The sequence below is a fragment of the Entelurus aequoreus genome, linkage group LG12, assembly GCF_033978785.1.
Source record: "Entelurus aequoreus isolate RoL-2023_Sb linkage group LG12, RoL_Eaeq_v1.1, whole genome shotgun sequence".
Taxonomy (NCBI): Eukaryota; Metazoa; Chordata; class Actinopteri; order Syngnathiformes; family Syngnathidae; genus Entelurus; species Entelurus aequoreus.
In genome coordinates, this window is record NC_084742.1 from 39,069,089 (window position 1) to 39,089,433 (window position 20,345).

The 20,345-nt window shown below is 41.3% G+C and overlaps 1 protein-coding gene across 1 annotated transcript in view; it reads left to right on the forward strand.

The window, feature by feature from the left end:
* LOC133662838 (collagen alpha-1(XXV) chain-like) overlaps positions 1-15,968 on the forward strand; it is an 89,400-nt gene extending 73,432 nt beyond the window's left edge. Inside the window, exon 3 of the mRNA XM_062067009.1 lies at positions 15,869-15,968. Within this exon, the coding sequence (XP_061922993.1) occupies positions 15,869-15,957 (89 nt within the window). The 3' untranslated portion in view covers positions 15,958-15,968. The remainder of the gene's footprint in view (positions 1-15,868) is intronic.
* The last annotated feature ends 4,377 nt before the right edge of the window (positions 15,969-20,345 follow it).

Sequence of the window (20,345 nt, forward strand, 5' to 3'; positions counted from 1 at the left end):
TTCTGTAACAGACAAACATGATACAAACTTTCCTAATTGTTGGAAATCCTGTTTACATTAAACATGCTTTACTGATGAGAGTATTTGGTGAGTGGCCTTTTGTCCTACTGATTTCAGCGGTCCTTGAACTCACCGTAGTTTGTTTACATGTACAGCTTTCTCCTACGGTGCCACAGAAAGACGTGTTTTATGCCACTCCTTCTTTGTCTCATTTTGTCCACCAAATGTTTTATGCTGTGCAGGAAGGCACAAAGGTGAGCTTTGTTGATGTTATTGACTTGTTGGACTGCCAATCAAGCATTTTTGGTCAATGCATGACTGCAAGCTATCCATCCATCCATTGTTCTACCGCTTGTCCCTTTTGGGGTCGCGGGGGGTGCTGGAGCCTATCTCAGCTGCATTCGGGCGGAAGGCGGGCTAATTGATGCTAAATAGGTGAGATGTATGTACATATTGCATCATTATGCCTCATTTGTAGGTATATTTGAGCTGATTTAATTTCCTTTACTTATGTCCTCAGTGTATTTAATTCATATTTACATGTCTCATGACACATTATCTTTATGTAATATTAGTTGCATTTCTCATAGTTGTTTGTGTGCCATAGTGTCCCAGACCACAGCAAACATTACCCAGCTTGCAAAGATTGTAATAAATCCATTAGAAGAAGACAGCCTGCCGTTTCCTTTAACTTGGAAAACCACATCTATACCTTTGGCCATTCTGAGCCAGTAATTTCCAGAAGTTATCTCATCCTGTGAGAAGCCTCCATTTTATTAATGATTTCAAATGTTGCAAAAATGTGTAGAATAAAAATTAAAATACACAATATCTGTCAACGAAGATTTGATAGTCGGCTAATATAGCTAATATAGACACTTACATCATGTGTTGCCTTCATTATAACACTTACATAAGGCTTTTAATTTTTTGCGGCTCCAGACAGATTTTTTTGGTTGTAATTTTGGTCCAATATGGCTCTTTCAACGTTTTGGGTTGCCGACCCCTGCCCTATCTTCGCATATTGCTTCCTGTTAGTAAAGTAGCTTCTTACCCAGTTGAAGACCAACCCTCTGATGTCATACTGTTCTAATTTGTTAAGATGTTACGAGTAATTGTGTCAAATGCTTTTGTTGAGTCCATAAATACTCCAGTTACACAATGTTTACAAACATTGATCATTTCCTCTGTCTTATTATTAGTGCCATCAATGTTAAAATGTTAGCTCTGTATCGGTATTGGCTGGCAATTATTGCACTTTTATTTATGAATTTGTCTTAAACTATTACTAAATCATTTTTGCAATGCGTTTAGAAAATTATTGAAGTAAAGAAACAGGTCTATAGTTTGTAAATTGGTGTTTGTCTCCAATCTTATAAACGTTGGCTATTTTTGTAAAAAAAAAACTAAAGTAACATGTGCTTTCATACACTGTTGATAGTTAGTCTTTTGTATTACAAAAACCCAAAATCAGTGAAGTTGGCACGTTGTGTAAATCGTAAATAAGAACAGAATACAATGATTTGCAAATCCTTTTCAACTGATATTTAATTTAAATGACTGCGAAGACAAGATATTTAACGTTCAAACTGGAAAACGTTATTTATTGCAAATATTAGCTCATTTGGAATAGGATGCCAGCAACATGTTTCAAAAAAGCTGGCACACGTGGCAAAAAAGACTGAGAAAGTTGAGAAATGGTCATCAAACACTTATTTGGAACATCACACAGGTGAACAGGCTAATTGGGAACAGGTGGGTGCCATGATTGGGTATAAAAGCAGCTTCCATTAAATGCTCAGTCATTCACAAACAAGGATGGGGCGAGCAAACTGTTTAAGAACAACATTTCTCAAACAGCTATTGCAAGGAATTTAGGGATTTCACCATCTACAATCTGTAATATCATCAAAAGGTTCAGAGAATCTGGAGAAATCATTGCACGTAAGCAGCAAGGCTGAAAACCAACATTGAATGCCCGTGACCTTTGATCATTCAGGCGGTACTGCATCAAAAACTGACATCAGTGTGTAAAGGATATCACCACATATCACCACATGGGCTTATTTCAGCAAGACAATGCCAAGCCACGTGTTACAACAGTGTGGCTTCGTAGTAAAAAAGTGAGGGTACTAGACTGGCCTGCCTGTAGTCCAGACCTGTCTCCTATTGAAAATGTGTGGCGCAATATGAAGCCTAAAATACGACAACGGCGACCCCGGACTGTTGAACAACTTAAGCTGTACATCAAGCAAGAATGGGAAATAATTCCACCTGAAAAGCTTCAAAAATTGGTCTCCTCAGTTCCCAAACATTTACTGAGTGTAGTTAAAAGGAAAGGCCATGTAACACAGTGGTAAAAATGCCCCTGTGCCAACTTTTTTGCAATGTGTTGCTACCATTAAATTCTAAGAATTACGTTTCTCAGTTCGAACATTAAATATCTTGTCTTTGCAGTCTATTCAATTGAATATAAGTTGAAAAAGATTAGCAAATCATTGTATTCTGTTTTTATTTTTACGAATAACACAACGTGCCAATTGCAGTGGTTTTGGGTTTTGTAGCTTTTTTTTAATTAATCGTTTAATCTGCTTGATCATATAAAAAAAATAGTAATTGTCTGCATACATAGATATGACAAGGTACTGTCACCTCGGAGGCTTAGTGTTTGGTAATTGATAGCGCTGCAAGTGCAAGGTCCTGGTGCAAAGTGGTTTAAGGGGGGCATGAAAGCATGCACAGTGGGATGTGATCAGGGTGCGGAAGCTCGGGGTTAGAGGTCGTTACTCTCAAATAGCCCCCAGCGGTTACGGGCGGCCTGGTGTCTTTGAAACGGGAGGCGTCGTCGGCTACCCGTGTATTCTGGACCGGGCTCTCGGCATGCCAAAAACCCTGCGTTCGACACAGTTGTCACGTCAGGTGGTCGGCTATTTTTGAGATGCCGACGAAGGACGGGCTTACCCGCGTGCGATGATCCCGTGAACAGAGTAGGAGCTTGCTTCAATTCTCCAAGACTATAGTGTGGATGCATGACCTAATGTGCTGCTGCGACAACAAAACACAACTCAAGCAAGCCTGGATTACCTCTGCGAGGCAAAGGAGTGCGGCATTAGAATATTTTGGCGTTTGTTAGTTAGGAACTTAGGAATGTTAAGGATATTTCATGTTTTCTCGAAACCATAGTCACCGGTAGTAGCCAGTGAACATCTATGACAGCTAGCAGGACATGAATTGCTAATACCGTATTTTCCGGACTATAAGGCGCACTTAAAATCTTTTTTTTCCCTCAAAAATCGACAGTGCGCCTTATAACCCGGTGCGCCTAATGTAAGGAATACGTTTGGTTGAGCTTACCCAACTCAAAGCTATTTTATTTGGTACATGGTGTAATGATAAGTGTGACCAGTAGATGGCAGTCAAACATAAGAGATAAGTGTAAAACATAAGAGATAAGTGTAGGCTGCACTAAGATGGGTCTCAAGTAAACAACACCAACATTTTAAATGTTCCATTGAAAATATAGAACATTACACACGGCGCTCAAAAATCTATCAAAATGTTTTAGTACGACTTTGGTCAGCTATAAAGCCGCACCGCATGAAGGATTGCCGGCACATTAAACATACGAGTATTATTATGGTGTGTGTATTAGGTAAGACATATTATCTGGTGTTTTGTTTCGCAATATTAAGCAACTTTTCTTACCTTCTGGTACCTGCTGATCTGTATTTGGGATCTGCATAAATCCTGAAAAATCGTGCGCATCCGCCTTTGTAATCGCGCGCGTCCGCCACCGTAGTCGATAAGCTTGTTCTTTCTCTCTATCTTCTTATGTGGCATTCATCCTCCACTGTTGCCATTTCTAATATAAAGTAGTGTAAAGTTCTTACTTATATCTGTCAGTAAACTCGCCATGAAAGCGCTAAAACATACCGGTGTAGTGAGTTGACATTATTCACCCAAGGAACTTTAGTTATTAGACATCCGGTCGGACGGTTTTTCACGGGACACATTTCCGGTGTGGTTGCTTCCGGATGAGGAGATGCCGCTCCGTTATTGATTTAAGTAAAGTCTGAATGTCATTAAAACAGTTAGCGCCATCTTTTGACACTTCTTCCACTCCCGTCCTTGCACGCTACACCGCTACAACAAAGATGACGGGGAAAAGACGCCGCCGAAGGTGAGGCACGTAAATAAGACCGCCCACAAAGCGACTGTCAGAAAGCGGCTTGAAGATGATCTGTAAAACATAATCTATGCAACATTTTGACCAAATAACCACCATTACATGTTATGTAGACCACAAGGAAGAGTTTTACATTTAGAAAAAAATAAAAATAATATGACTCCTTAATGCGGCCTATAATCCGGTGCGCCTTATATATGAAAAAAATATCAATAATAGACCATTCATCGTCAGTGCGCCTTATAGTACGGTGTGCCCTATGGTCCGGAAAATACGGTATATGACAACAGGATGCTAACATAAAGAATTTGGTCAACACAATTTGATTTGGTTACCTTGACGTAGGTCACCACATTGTAACAAGACTCAAAGGTGCTCTCACACAAAAGCACACACTTCATTTCCCCCTTCAAAGGGGGACTCAATCAATTAGTCATCAAAAGTCCCCCTGAGACGAGCAGTTAACCTTTCATTGCCATCAATGTTTTATTGGCCGCGGTGTTCCCTCACCAAGCAGCACCCTGCGGTGGTTAATGTAAATACAATCATTCCTATTCTCTGCTTGCGGATCTTATTTTTATTATCTTATCTTATAAGTAGAAGGGTGAGGTGGAGGGGAACAATGTTTTTAATGAATGTCTGCCAAGCTGCAGGCGGCTTGTCATAGTTTATTCACATACTGTGCACAAGACACTTGAAAAGGTACAGCCACATTAAACGTGAGCCACAAGTTCATCATATTTTCTTTAAGGGTTTTTATTTTTATTTTTTATTTTTTTTGGGAGGAGTGACACAGAAGGGCTCACATTGATTCCAAAGCTGAGGCAGTCATGCAGGTTCGAAAAAAAAAATTCCAAAAAAAATGTTGCTTTGTCATTATATATTTGGCCTGCCAACAGTGATTAGAAATAATTCACTGCGCCACATTCAGAACAATGGAATGCTCATTTTGTGGCGAGAATCGATAAAATGTAAGCCGACAAGAAAAGCAGGGACACAAATCATGGCAGGCGACATCATTTAACAAACTGTGGAGACATAAGAGGGGGGGAATGGAACTATTTTGGCTTAAAAACAAACGATGAAGGTGAAGCTTCTCAGGAAGAGGTGTTTTAAACGTGGCTAGCTAGCTAGCGGCTAATGTCCATCCTTTAATTATGACCAGTGTATGATCCTGTAACGACTTGGTATTGGATTGGTACCAGAATTTGTAGTATCACTAAAACTAATGTCAAATATCCAAACAACAGAAGAATAAGTGTTTATTACAATTTAAGTGTACAAATGTTCTATCTACATAAGTGTAGATAGAACACGTTAAAACAGAAAATAAGCAGATAAGTAGATTAATAATCAATTTTCTACAGCTTGGCCCTCATGATTTTGACAAAATAATAGAATGATAAATGACACAATATGTTACTGCATATGTCAGCAGCCATATTAGGAGCCTTTGTTTGCTCACTTACTAGGAAAAGAGTAGTAGTAGACTATCTTATCATACCATACCAACTTTATTTATAAAACCCTATAAATCAATCAATCAATCAATCAATCAATGTTTATTTGTATAGCCCTAAATCACAAGTGTCTCAAAGGGCTGTACAAGCCACAATGACATCCTCGGTACAGAGCCCACATACGGGCAAGGAAAACTCACCCCAGTGGGACGTCAATGTGAATGACTATGAGAAACCTTGGAGAGGACCGCATATGTGGGTAACCCCCCCCCCCCCCCCCTCTAGGGGAGACCGAAAGCAATGGATGTCGAGTGGGTCTGACATAATATTGTGAAAGTCCAACACATCAGCGAAAGTCCAGTCGATGGTGGGGCCAGCAGGAACCATCCCGAGCGGAGACGGGTCAGCAGCGTAGAGATGTCCCCATCCGATGAACAGGCTAGCGGTCCACCCCGGAGCAGAGTAGAAAAGAAAAGAAAAGAAACGGCAGATCAACTGGTCTAAAAAGGGAGTCTATTTAAATGCTAGAGTATACAAATGAGTTTTAAGATGAGACTTAAATGCTTCTACTGAGGTAGCATCTCTAACTTTTACCGGGAGGGCATTCCATAATATTGGAGCCCGAATGGAAAACGCTCTATAGCCCGCAGACTTTTTTTGGGCTCTGGGAATCACTAATAAGCCGGAGTTCTTTGAACGCAGATTTCTTGCCGGGACATATGGTACAATACAATCGGCAAGATAGGCAGGAGCTTGACCGTGTAGTATTTTATACGTAAGTAGTAAAACCTTAAAGTCGCATCTTAGGTGCACAGGAAGCCAGTGCAAGTGAGCCAGTATAGGCGTAATATGATCAAACTTTCCTGTTTTTGTCAAAAGTCTAGCAGCCGCATTTTGTACCATCTATAATCTTTTAATGCTAGACATAGGGAGGCCCGAAAATAAAATGTTACAGTAATCGAGACGAGATGTAACGAACGCATGGATAATGATCTCAGCATCGCTTGTGGACAAAATGGAACAAATTTTAGCGATATTACGGAGATGAAAGAAGGCCGTTTTAGTAACACTCTTAATGTGTGACTCAAACGAGAGAGTTGGGTCGAAGATAATACCCAGATTCTTTACAGAGTCGCCTTGTTTAATTGTTTGGTTGTCAAATGTTAAGGTGGTATTATTAAATAGATGTCGGTGTTGAGCAGGACAAAAAGTTAGCGGACATCCATTGTTTAATTTCATTAAGACACGCCTCCAGCTGACTACAATCCGGCGTGTTGGTCAGCTTTAGGGGCATGTAGAGTTGGGTGTCATCAGCATAACAGTGAAAGCTAACACCGTATTTGCGTATGATGTCACCTAGCGGCAGCATGTAAATACTAAAGAGTGCAGGGCCAAGAACCGAACCCTGGGGAACTCCGCACGTTACCTTAACATAGTCCGAGGTCACATTGTTATGGGAGACACACTGCATCCTGTCAGTAAGATAAGAGTTAAACCAAGACAAGGCTAAGTCTGACATCCCAATACGCGTTTTGATACGCTCTAATAAAATATTATGATCAACAGTATCGAAAGCGGCGCTAAGATCAAGAAGCAGCAACATAGATGACGCATCAGAATCCATCGTTAGCAATAGATCATTAGTCATTTTTGCGAGGGCTGTCTCCGTAGAGTGATTTGCCCTGAAACCGGATTGAAAAGGTTCACAGAGATTGTTAGACGATAAGTGTTCATTTAGCTGCTGTGCGACAATTTTTTTCGAGGATTTTCGAGATAAACGGAAGGTGGGACACCGGCCGGTAGTTTACCATGAGGTCAGGATCGAGGTTAGGTCTTTTGAGTAGAGGATGAATAACCGCTTTTTTGAATGCTAGGGGAACAGTACCAGAGGAAAGTGATAAGTTTATAATATTTAACACTGATGGACCTAATAAAACAAAAAGCTCCTTGATAAGTTTCCCAGGAATTGGGTCAAGTAAACATGTTGCTTGTTTTGTCCCATTTACACATTTTAACAATTCCTCCAATGTTATTTCATCAAAGAGGGAGAAACTATTTTGGAGGGCGGTGTCCGTCGTATATACAGTCGTATTTGTGTTAATAGAACCCAGTTGTAGTTGAGATGCATTGTCTTTAATCTCTTTTCTAATGACTTCAATTTTCTTATTAAAGAAATTCATAAAGTCATCTGCTGAGTGGGTGGAGCTACTGGGAGGAGTCCCTTGTTGGGTTAGCGATGCTACTGTACTAAACAGAAATTTAGGATCATTTTTGTTGAGGTGGATGAGATTTGAGTAATATTTAGCTTTAGCTGAGGTAAGCATGCGTTTATAAGTTATTAAACTATCACGCCATGCTTGATGGAAAACCTCAAGTTTAGTCGCACGCCATTTGCGTTCCAGCTTTCTACATGATAATTTCTGGGCTTTAGTTTCTTCTGTAAACCATGGGGTACGCCTTTTAGGGGCCCTTTTTAGCTTTAGCGGTGCTACACTATCAATGGTGTCGCGCAGGGCGTCGTTAAAGTTGTTAGTGAGGTTATCAATAGAGCCCACATAATTTGGGAATGGTGCCATTACCGAAGGCAGTAGGTCAGTAAGAGTCGTCGTTGTGGCAGCATTAATGTTGCGGCTGCTATAGTAGTTATTATTATTATTATTAGTTTGTTGACAATGAGTCAGAACTTCGAATTTTATTAGGTAATGATCGGACATTACTTTAGTGTACGGGAGTATCGTAACTTTGGAGGTGGTGACACCCCTGGCGAGCACTAGATCTATCGTATTACCGTTGCGATGCGTGGGTTCATTTATTATTTGTGTAAGACCACAGCTATCAATTATAGTCTGGAGCGCCACGCATGGAGGGTCCGATGGGGTATTCATATGGATGTTAAAGTCTCCCATTATGATTATATTGTCGGCGTGCGTCACTAGATCAGCAACGAACTCTGAAAATTCATTGATAAAGTCCGAATAGGGCCCTGGGGGGCGGTAGATGACAGCCAGGTGTAGAGGCAGCGGTGTGACAAACCTCACAGTAAGCACCTCAAACGAGTTATATTTATTATTTAGGTCCGAGGTAAGGCTAAAGTTTTTGTTGTATATTAGTGCAACACCCCCACCCCTTTTAATGGGACGGGCAATATGCGTTCCCGTATAGCCAGGAGGAGACGCCTCACCCAGCGCAAAAAATTAGTCTGCTTTGAGCCAGGTCTCGGCTAGTCCAACGACATCAAGATTGTTGTCTCTAATGACTTCATTAACTAATAACGTTTTGGAAGACAATGACCTTATGTTTAAAAAGCCCATATTATAGGTAGTGGGCTGTTTTGAGGAGTTTTTGTTGAAAGTATCCGTAGTAGCAATATTAATAATGTTACGTTTATTATGCGTAGTGCACTTTAAATAATTTCGACCATATCTAGGAATTGATATGACAGGAATTTTTAGATTGTTTGCCACCTCAGTAAAATGCATGTCCACCTCTGACGCAGAAAAAACATTATGTGAGTTGTATATTATTCTAAGAGAATTGCTATGTGTGCAGAGATTATCCAGCCTGGCACTGGCTAGTTCTAGCTTAACAGACTCCTTATTAGCGCTTCTTTGTGGATTAGCATTTAGCTTTTTCGTTAGCCCCGCTAAAAACAACGCCTTTAGCTTTGTTGTTAGCCCCGCCCGACACCCCCGCTTCTGCTTCCGAGCGCACCGCTTACGTCTCTTTCGTTGACGGTCTCTGCTGGTAGTGGACGCCGCTGCTTCAAAGGCCACTGCTGGATGTAGCTCGCAAAGAATTCCCAAGCTAGCGAGTAGGTCCACCGTACACGCATCTTTTAGCCCAAAATGGCCCGATCTCTCCACATCCAGAATCGTAAGTCGGTCGTAAGTGATCACGGAGTGAACACGCTGTGAGCCAGCCATGAAATTGACTGAATTGAGGGGTATTTTTGCCAAATCGGTCTACACTTCCAGGAGCGCTCGCAAGAAGCTGCCGCCACAGTTGAAGAACAAAGGGCTGTACACCACAAAAAATTAAATAAAAAATGACATTTAAAACATAGGTAAAATACACACACACACATGTATATATATATTTTAGAGGTCGCTTCCTAGCGATACCACTGACATATACTTCACAGGAGCCAGGCATGCCAAGTTGAACAAAGTTTTAATGTACGTATATTTTATCAAAGTCTTTCTCCAGCAGAACGTGACTTTTCAGTCACGTCCGTATCCTCTCTACCCTCCTGCTCCCGGCCGCTTACTGTTAAAGACAACAGATGATTAGATTAACACGTACCACCTGTGAAATCTAATCACCTGCCAGCTGTGTCTCGCCGTCAGCACTGCCACGCCCCCGTCTGATGGTGCTCTGTTCTCAGCACCATGGACAGAGGCGGTGACCTTTGCTCCTGCAGGCATCGCTGGCCACATCTCCCTCTGCATATATATATATATATATATATATATATATATATATATATATATATATATATATATATATATATATATATATATATATATATATATATATATATGCACATAGAAAAACAAATACAAATTATCTTAAGAGCAATTTGTTAGATAAAAAGCAGTTAAAAACGGTTCAAACAGTTCAAAGTCTCATGAATTATTTAATGCCATAATTGTTCTTTCATTGCAATTAGAAACATATGTGGCAAATCTATGCCACGCACAAAATCAAATTAAAAAATAAGCGCATAACAATTTTCGACACACGGACACGACAGAGAAAACAGTTTTCGTCATCATTGTTCAAATATTGTAACGTCTGTCGAGACGCTTTGATGACATGAATTCCATCGATCACTTTATTGAGCAAAACTCTTTATTGTCGGCCATAAACACATCAGCAAAACATTAGTAAAAAAATTGATATCTAGCAAAACTGGTCATTTTCTGCAGTACAAACCAGACCAAAAGCAACTTTGTTTATATCAACAGCAGCCGCCTGTCTTTCTCACTTGCGCCAACACATGCACATATGGCACTTAGCCAGTGATGCGTTTACAGCCACACAAAAAGTCGGACAACTCCAACACCACACGTAAAGTGTCATTCCAGGTCGTTACACTATGATTAACCAATCAAATGTGTGCTTATTCTAGTGTCATTTATTAGGAATCTTAATTTATAAATATTAATCATGAAATGCTGTTAGTATATTAAATAAATACTAATAAAAATATATTTTTTACAAACAGGAAGTTGCAGGAATGTACACATGACTCCCTGCTTACATCTCATTGTGCAACATGTGAATGTTTTAATGGGAACTAAATGCAATGTCTGAAAGGGGTACACATTATTTCCAAAGCAGGACCTCCACCCAGACAAACAATACAAGTACACAGTTCATGAAAAACAATATTTGTTGTTATTGTCATTGTAAGTGGGCCTAAACACTTATATTAGAAAATCATCTCATGGAAATGACTGCTGTCATTTGATTATAATAATAAGAGAATGTTGTCTGTCTATCTGTGTTGGCCCTGCGATGAGGTGGGGACTAGTCCAGGGTGTTGAACTTGTTATTTAGTCAGGTTTGGGACAGGTGTGCTGCTGGTGTAGCCGCAGTGTGCACGTCTGATGTTGCTCACATGGGCTCCACTCAATGCTCAGGGAGTTTTTGCGTTTGCTCACACACATGAAAAACTAGAGGGAACATTGGTGACAGCTGTTCTTTAGGTGGATTTTTTTTCTCCTTGCTTCATTTTGACTGAGCCACCCTTTAGTGTGATTCATTAAAAATACTTCTCGGTGACCAAGCGAGGGTTTTCTCGCAGAGGAAACCCAAAACCCGCAGGCATCCCCACTCTTCGTTCCCATCATCCGTCCTTACTTGGGGACGAGGTAGACAAGCCCTCTTGCTGACACGCTCCGGTGGCTCTCCCAACTTTTTCACCCCCTTGCCACCTCCCCCAGCGTGCTAAAATGGCTTTCTAGCACCATAATGACAAGACACAGTTCACCACAAAAAATTCAACAGCTCAGTCCAACTATGCTAATAAGACGGAGATGAGTGTAGCTGTCGAAACCCAATCCCAAAAACGGCACCGCCGCTTTGCCACTTCAGACCTGCTCTAAAAACACCGGTCACGGAGCTGTTAACAAGCAAGCTTGACTTGGCTTCATGGCGATCTCTCGCTTTTCAGTCAGCGCTCCCGCCTGGTATCGTGGTGTTGTCGCCAAACACCTTGTTTAAAAGCCATATTACATACAGATAGTGTGTCATGAGATATACATGTAATTAAGAGGACTTAAAGGAAACTAAATGACCTCAAATATACCTACAAATGAGGCATAATGATGCAATATGTACATATAGCTAGCCTAAATAGCATGTTAGCATCGATTAGCTTGCAGTCATGCAGTGACCAAATATGTCTGATTAGCACTGAACACAAGTCAATAACATCAACAAAGCTCACCTTTGTGCATTCATGCACAACGTTAAAAGTTTGGTGGACAAAATGAGACAGAAAAAGAATTGGCATAAAACACGTCCTAGAAACTCACTATGGTGAGTTCAAGGACCGCCAAAATTAGTAGGACAAAACGGCGCTCGCCAAATACTCGAATCAGTGAAGCATGTTTAATATAAACAGTGTGCTTTATAACAATTAGGGAGGTTTGTGTCATGCTTGTCCTCCTACAGAAACCATATTAACACAAAAAATATATTTTTCCATTTTTCATACAATTTTGAAAAAGCTTCAGAGAGCCACTAGGGCGGCGCTAAAGAGCCACATGCGGCTCTAGAGCCGTGGGTTGCCGACCCCCGGCCTACACCAATACCCAGGCAGACCACAGGCAACATATGCTCGGACTCTTTTGGGAATTGGACTAATTAGGCTTTCCACCATTCCCATTGTGTTTTCCACGCATGTTTATATTCTGCCTCCTTCTTAGAGCAATGTTTGTCAGTCGCCATGCAAGCCAACCTCAAAAATCCCCATTCCCCGCCCCTTCGTCTCACTGTTTCGCTGTGTGGTCTTCCTCCCTGCCACTCCTTCACAGAGCATGTCAAAAGATGCAAGAGTCGTTTAATTTCATCAGCAAATAATTGAGACCCTCGTTCCCCCACTTGTAATGACATAATGACAAGAGCATCAGCGAGTCCTCCAGAAGACATGGGATATGATTCCTAACAGATGTTTTACATGTCGCAAAATTGCATGATTTTGTTCTCCGAACGGGTTCTTAGGTGACCGCATGCTGACTTCACTCGGATGGTTTCTCCTACCTCATACAGCTTCGTAAAAGGGGGAAAAAAAAGTAGGTTTCGCTACACATCCTAAAGTGGAGCCCTGCCAACTGTGCATTCAGCCTGCGTATATATGCATTTATGCGCGTAAATTATACGTGGACGGCGTGGCTCATTTGGTAGAGCGGCCGTGCGAGCAACTTGAGGGTTGCAGGTTCAATGCCCGTTTCTGTCGTTGTGTCATTGGGCAAACCACTTCACCCACCTGCTCCCAGTGAAGTGAAGTGAATTATATTTATATAGCGCTTTTCTCTAGTGACTCAAAGCGTTTTTAGATAGTGAAACCCAATATCTAAGATACATTTAAACCAGTGTGGGTGGCACCAGGAGCAGGTGGGCAAAGTGTCTTGCTCAAGGACACAACGGCAGTGACTAGGATGGCAGAAGCTGGGATCGAACCTGGAACCCTCAAGTTGCTGGCACGGCCGCTCTACCAACCGAGCTATACCGCCCAGTGCCACCCACACTGGTTTAAATGTAAATTATAGATGTAGATCAGGGGTGTCAAACTCATTTAAGATGGGGGGTGGGGGGCCACATGGAGAAAAATCTACTCCCAAGTGGGCCGGACTGTTAAAATCACGGCACGATAACTTAAAAGTAAAGACAACTTCAGATTGTTTTAGACTTACACTTAGACTTCCTTTTATTGTCATTGAAATTTGAACTTTACAGTACAGATAAGAACAAAATGTTGTTGCATTAGCTCGTTGTAGTGCAGGATAAAAGAGCAATAAGGTGCAGATATAAATAAATAGATTACTGTACTAGGGGTGTAACGGTACACAAAAATTTCGGTTCGGTACGTACCTCGGTTTAGAGGCCACGGTTCGGTTCATTTTCGGTACAGTAAGAAAACAACAAAATATAAATTTTTTGGTTATTTATTTACCAAATTTGTAAACAATGGCATAACATACATATACACACAGGGTCCATTGCCAGGGTTATTGTGGTCAACATATATAAAATAAAAACTAAATAAGATAAGGCTCAGAATGGTTTCTTAACAAAACTTTTCTACATATAAAGTGCTTTTTTTGATTGATTCATTGAGACTTTTATGAGTAGATTGCACAGTACAGTAAACTGCCTTTCTTCTACATATAACGAGTGCAACATTAAACAGTTTCAAGTCAACTCAGCCTCAGATGAACTTTTCTTCAACGTGCGCTACGCTACTTAATATGTCCGTGTGGAAACTTGTTCGGTACACCTTCGGACCGAACCGGAACCCCCGTACCGAAACGGTTCGATACAAATACACGTACCGTTACACCCCTATACTGTACAGATAAATATATTGCACTTTTGCATATGCATCCACGTTTATGGATGTATGTTTTATTGTCTTTATATATTAGCGAGTTAATCCGATTTTGGGGGGAATTGAGGGGATTTCTTTGTTTAAAAATTAAACAAGCACATTCTGAAAATGTACAAATCATTGTTGGGGTTTTGTTTACACTTACATGTTGCGTTTAATAGTATTCTATCTTTATTTGTCGTTATTTATACTTTCTGAATAAATTATGTGAAAATGTTTATCAGTCATTGGTGTTAATTTTCAATCTATCAAGATAAGAAAATAAAGTCAAAGTCAAATTACAGGATGTTATTTATGTAGTTTGCTCATTTTTCTCATCATGTGGTTTATTTACTTTATATATGCAGCATCATCTACAAAGATACAAACAATTGCTATTGTGACATCTAGTGGACACATTTAGAACAGCAGTTTCTTTCATTCCAAGATTTGGCTCATTTTTATACTTAGCAAACTCATCCCGAGGGCCGGATAAAACCTGTTGGAGGGCCCGATCCAGCCCGCGGGCTGTACGTTTGACACCACTGATGTAGATAATGGTTTTCACCATGTAAAGTGCTTCTTTCTCTCAGGAATAGTGCTATATAACTATAATTCACTTTACTTAACGTCTGTATGTATGTATGTATGTATGTATGTATGTGCATTTGTATCAGGGATGTTACGGTATGAACATTTCTTATCATGTTTATTGTGACCAAAATTATCACAGTTATCATTATTATCGAAATATTTTAAATGTGCTTCAAATGTTCAAAAAGTACTTTTAACCAAGTTTTATTTTAATTTTTTTTTAAACATTCAAGGTGATTTCCTTTGGAGAAGAATAATTGTTGTAGATTAAAAAAATCATGGACCTCAAGTAGGATGGGTCAAATGCATAGAATAATTTCGCCACACCTTTTGTGTGTGTGACAATCATTGGTACTTTAACTTTAACTTTAAAATGAATGTGCACATGAAAGCAACACAAGTATTACAAAACAAAGTAATAGGGCAGAAACAAAATAAATAAATAAAACACAATGTAAGAATTGTCCAAGATGGCACCAGATTGCCATAAGACGTAATTGCACTTTTTGTCAATATAAATAAAGTTAGTGTTCATATAAGATCTAGTCTTATGCATAGGGCTGCACGATTATCACCAAAATAATCATCACAATTATTAACCATGATTATTGATTATGTTATATAAAACAGTGTTGGGGTGGGGTGGGAACGCGATGCCATCATGTAATTTGTAAGGTCTAATAAAGAGGCTATAGATGAATGGTATTCATATTTTTAAACAAATATTTGTGGGTTTTTTCAATAGTATCAATATGTCAGCTATTTCTCATTACATAATGCCTTTATCTCTATTTTTACATTTTGATAGAGATAAGTATTTTTTTTAAAGTTATGTCAATCAATCAATCAATCAAAGTTTATTTATATAGCCCTTAATCACAAGTGTCTCAAAGGGCTGCACAAGCCACAATGACATACTCTGCTCAGATCCCACATCGGGGCAAGAAAAAAACTAAACCCAATGGGATACAATGAGAAACCTTGGAGCAGAAATATGTCATATAGGATTTAACCCACTGTGCCTCCGGGCAGGGGCAGCAGCAGGTTGTAGACAAACCGTGGACAAGGCACGGAAAAAGCAGGAGACAACCATCCCCCAAGACAGTGAGACCACACCATAGGCGGTCAGAGAGACAGGATGCCCCGCTTCGAGTGGTCCTGAGACTCCCAGTAGCTGGAGGGGAAAAGCACAGCAGAGCCAGCCCTGGGTAACTCCACCCAAGTTGGCTGTATCAAGACCACCTAGCACGGAACCACGGGAATCACCAGTGCCACCCCTGCATGGACCGCAACGATGGAGAAGGGACATCCTGCAACGGCCTCGGCGGAGCCTTCCCCTGAGGAAAAAATATTATATATTGTTTAATGTCAGCAATTGTCTTACAAGAAAATTGACTCCATACATGGTGGTGGCACAGCTGCCCCTGCGGTAGATTGACTGTTTTATAGGTGCCACCCCCGCAAAACTAGGTACCCCCTTGTGCCACCCCCTAAAACAAAGTCTGGACACACCACTGCGACCCAACCCCCATCCCACAGGTCTGGTTGCATGCCGAGCCACCCTACACCCCATTCCCCCAGGGATAATCTCGAACAAGCCCGCACCCAGACGACATCGGGCGTGAAGGACGCCACTTTGGTAGGCCCGGGCCAACACCCGGCAAGCCAATCAACATGACAACAACCAAAACTGAAGCCGGCAAGTCCGCCAGCCCTGACAACCACCAATGCGCAGGCGCCGCCACGGACCCCAATAGCACCCCCCCTCCCCTCGCTCGGCCTTAATATGTACTTGGATCACCAGCAGGTGGTCTTTGGTGTTTCAAATCAACATTTTCTTTCTTGCCTGGACTTCCTGAGGTAATTAGCATCTCATGTATAATAATTACCTTGGTGTTAACTCCATTTGCGTTGTTTGTTTACTCCCTGCGTCTTGCGAAGTCTTTTCTTCTTTTGTTTATCAGCCTTGTTGGCGTATTGGTGCACCCGGAGAAATATTTGCTTCATCCATGTAACAATCGAGCCCAGATGTGGCACCGGAGAGACGCCCCTTGTCTGGGCTTATTTACTCACTAATGACTTTGCCGATCCAGCCCCCTTCATGAAAAAACATATTTTCAACAACTTTGTATTTTACAATAGTGAAATGCCCTCGCTGGTTGTTTTGCACAGCGAATGAGTTGAGCAATGCATACGCCTTCATGTTGGGTAGTGACAAATTGACGAGGCTCCTTTCCATTTGGGTTGTGCTGCCAAAAACACAGGCCGGTGTGATCACTTCAACGCATCTTTGTGTAAAAGTGATACAAATTGCGTAGGACCCTCAGAATGTGTTTGGACTTGAACATATTGATTGATTCATTGATTCCTGGAGGCTTCCTCATGCTTCCTGGCTGTCTGCTTTGCTGCTTCTTTGACAGCCGACTGGAATTGACCGCTTCTCTTTGGAGAAGCTGCAAAATGTGACTATTAGTTTGTACCGATTCCAACAGCGGAACCCTGAGCGTTGCATATTTGAAATGTCTCATCCCTCCAGCAAGCTCATGTGGATGGCAACCTCTCCTGTGTGCCGGGGGTCTTTTTACTATATTGACTTTTGCACACGCTGCACGTCTTTTTAAATTCATGACTTCCCGAGTCGCGGACAACCCGCTTTACAAACCATATTGGAGGAGCCTGCTGCCACCGTTTTTTTATGCATCACCGGTCTGATTTAAAAAGGGTGTCACAATGCTGCACACTTGCACTTGGGGGCTGCTAACTTGCAAAATCTGAACAGTGTTTTCTGCGACACAGCACATTTTTTCCTGGGGAAAACTTGATGAAAATACTCCTGAAAGGTTGTGCACTTGTAAAAAATGAAGAGGCTGTTTTTAGTTTTGGTTAACTTCTCAAAAGTGCCAATTAAATTTTTTTTTAGCTATACTTGTCCTTCCAAATGATAAAAGAACTACCCACAGTATTAAGGGGTCACCCAAAAAAACAGAGCCCACAAAAATCCAGCAAATTTCTTGAAATTTGCTGTACTTAAACTTCAGTCTTTGTACGATCATTCCCCAAAGTTTCAGTTATCTTGGTTGCTTAACATTAAAGTCATATTCTTTCCAAAATAAGCTCCACTTGCATACGTTGCATAAAACCATCAATTACTCAAACACATTTCTCTTTGGGATTTTAGAATTAAGATTCGGCACAGTTTAAACTTCCAAACCCACATTTAAAAATGTTGTGTTTTAAAGAAGCATCGCAACACTGAGACTTTGTCAGAAAATGTGCTTGCTCTCCAGTGTGTGATTTGTTGGAGAAATAGGCCTCCATGCAAAATGTATTTTCCTTAGTTGACCAATATCAATCAATCAATCAATCAATCAATGTTTATTTATATAGCCCTAAATCACAAGTGTCTCAAAGGGCTGTACAAGCCACAACAACATCCTCGGTACAGAGCCCACATACGGGCAAGGAAAACTCACCCCAGTGGGACGTCAATGTGAATGACTATGAGAAACCTTGGAGAGGACCGCATATGTGGGTAACCCCCCCCCCCCCCCCCCCCCAGCCCACCCCCCTCTAGGGGAGACCGAAAGCAATGTATGTCGAGTGGGTCTGACATAATATTGTGAAAGTCCAACACATCAGCGAAAGTCCAGTCCATGGTGGGGCCAGCAGGAACCATCCCGAGCGGAGACGGGTCAGCAGCGTAGAGATGTCCCCATCCAATGGACAGGCTAGCGGTCCACCCCGGGTTGGGAGCAGAGTAGAAAAGAAAAGAAAAGAAACGGCAGCTCAACTGGTCTAAAAAGGGAGTCTATTTAAAGGCTAGAGTATACAAATCAATCAATCAATCAATCAATCAATCAATCAATGTTTATTTATATAGCCCTGAATCACTAGTGTCTCAAAGGGCTGTACAAGCCACAACGACATCCTCGGTGTCGAGTGGGTCTGACATAATATTGTGAAAGTCCAACACATCAGCGAAAGTCCAGTCCATGGTGGGGCCAGCGGGAACCATCCCGAGTGGAGACGGGTCAGCAGCGTAGAGATGTCCCCATCTGATGGACAGGCTGGCGGTCCACCCCGGAGCAGAGTAGAAAAGAAAAGAAAAGAAACGGCAGATCAACTGGTCTAAAAAGGGAGTCTATTTAAAGGCTAGAGTATACAAATGAGTTTTAAGATGAGACTTAAATGCTTCTACTGAGGTAGCATCTCTAACTTTTACCGGGAGGGCATTCCATAGTATTGGAGCCCGAATAGAAAACGCTCTATAGCCCGCAGACTTTTTTTGGGCTCTGGGAATCACTAATAAGCCGGAGTTCTTTGAACGCAGATTTCTTGCCGGGACATATGGTACAATACAATCGTCAAGATAGGCAGGAGCTTGACCGTGTAGTATTTTATACGTAAGTAGTAAAACCTTAAAGTCGCATCTTAGGTGCACAGGAAGCCAGTGCAAGTGAGCCAGTATAGGCGTAATATGATCAAACTTTCTTGTTTTTGTCAAAAGTCTAGCAGCCGCATTTTGTACCATCTGTAATCTTTTAATGCTAGACATAGGGAGGCCCGAAAATAATACGTTACAGTAATCGAGACGAGATGTAACGAACGCATGGATAATGATCTCAGCATCGCTTGTGGACAAAATGGAACGAATTTTAGCGATATTACGGAGATGAAAGAAGGCCGTTTTAGTAACACTCTTAATGTGTGACTCAAACGAGAGAGTTGGGTCGAAGATAATACCCAGATTCTTTACCGAGTCGCCTTGTTTAATTGTTTGGTTGTCAAATGTTAAGGTGGTATTATTAAATAGATGTTGGTGTTGAGCAGGACCGATAATCAGCATTTCCGTTTTCTTAGCGTTGAGTTGCAAAAAGTTAGCGGACATCCATTGTTTAATTTCATTAAGACACGCCTCCAGCTGACTACAATCCGGCGTGTTGGTCAGCTTTAGGGGCATGTAGAGTTGGGTGTCATCAGCATAACAGTGAAAGCTAACACCGTATTTGCGTATAATGTCACCTAGCGGCAGCATGTAAATACTAAAGAGTGCAGGGCCAAGAACTGAACCCTGGGGAACTCCGCATGTTACCTTAACATAGTCCGAGGTCACATTGTTATGGGAGACACACTGCATCCTGTCAGTAAGATAAGAGTTAAACCAAGACAAGGCTAAGTCTGACATCCCAATACGCGTTTTGATACGCTCTAATAAAATATTATGATCAACAGTATCGAAAGCGGCGCTAAGATCAAGAAGCAGCAACATAGATGAAGCATCAGAATCCATCGTCAGCAATAGATCATTAGTCATTTTTGCGAGGGCTGTCTCCGTAGAGTGATTTGCCCTGAAACCGGATTGAAAAGGTTCACAGAGATTGTTAGTCACTAAGTGTTCATTTAGCTGCTGTGCGACAATTTTTTCGAGAATTTTCGAGATAAACGGTAGGTGGGACACCGGCCGGTAGTTCACCATGAGGTCAGGATCGAGGTTAGGTCTTTTGAGTAG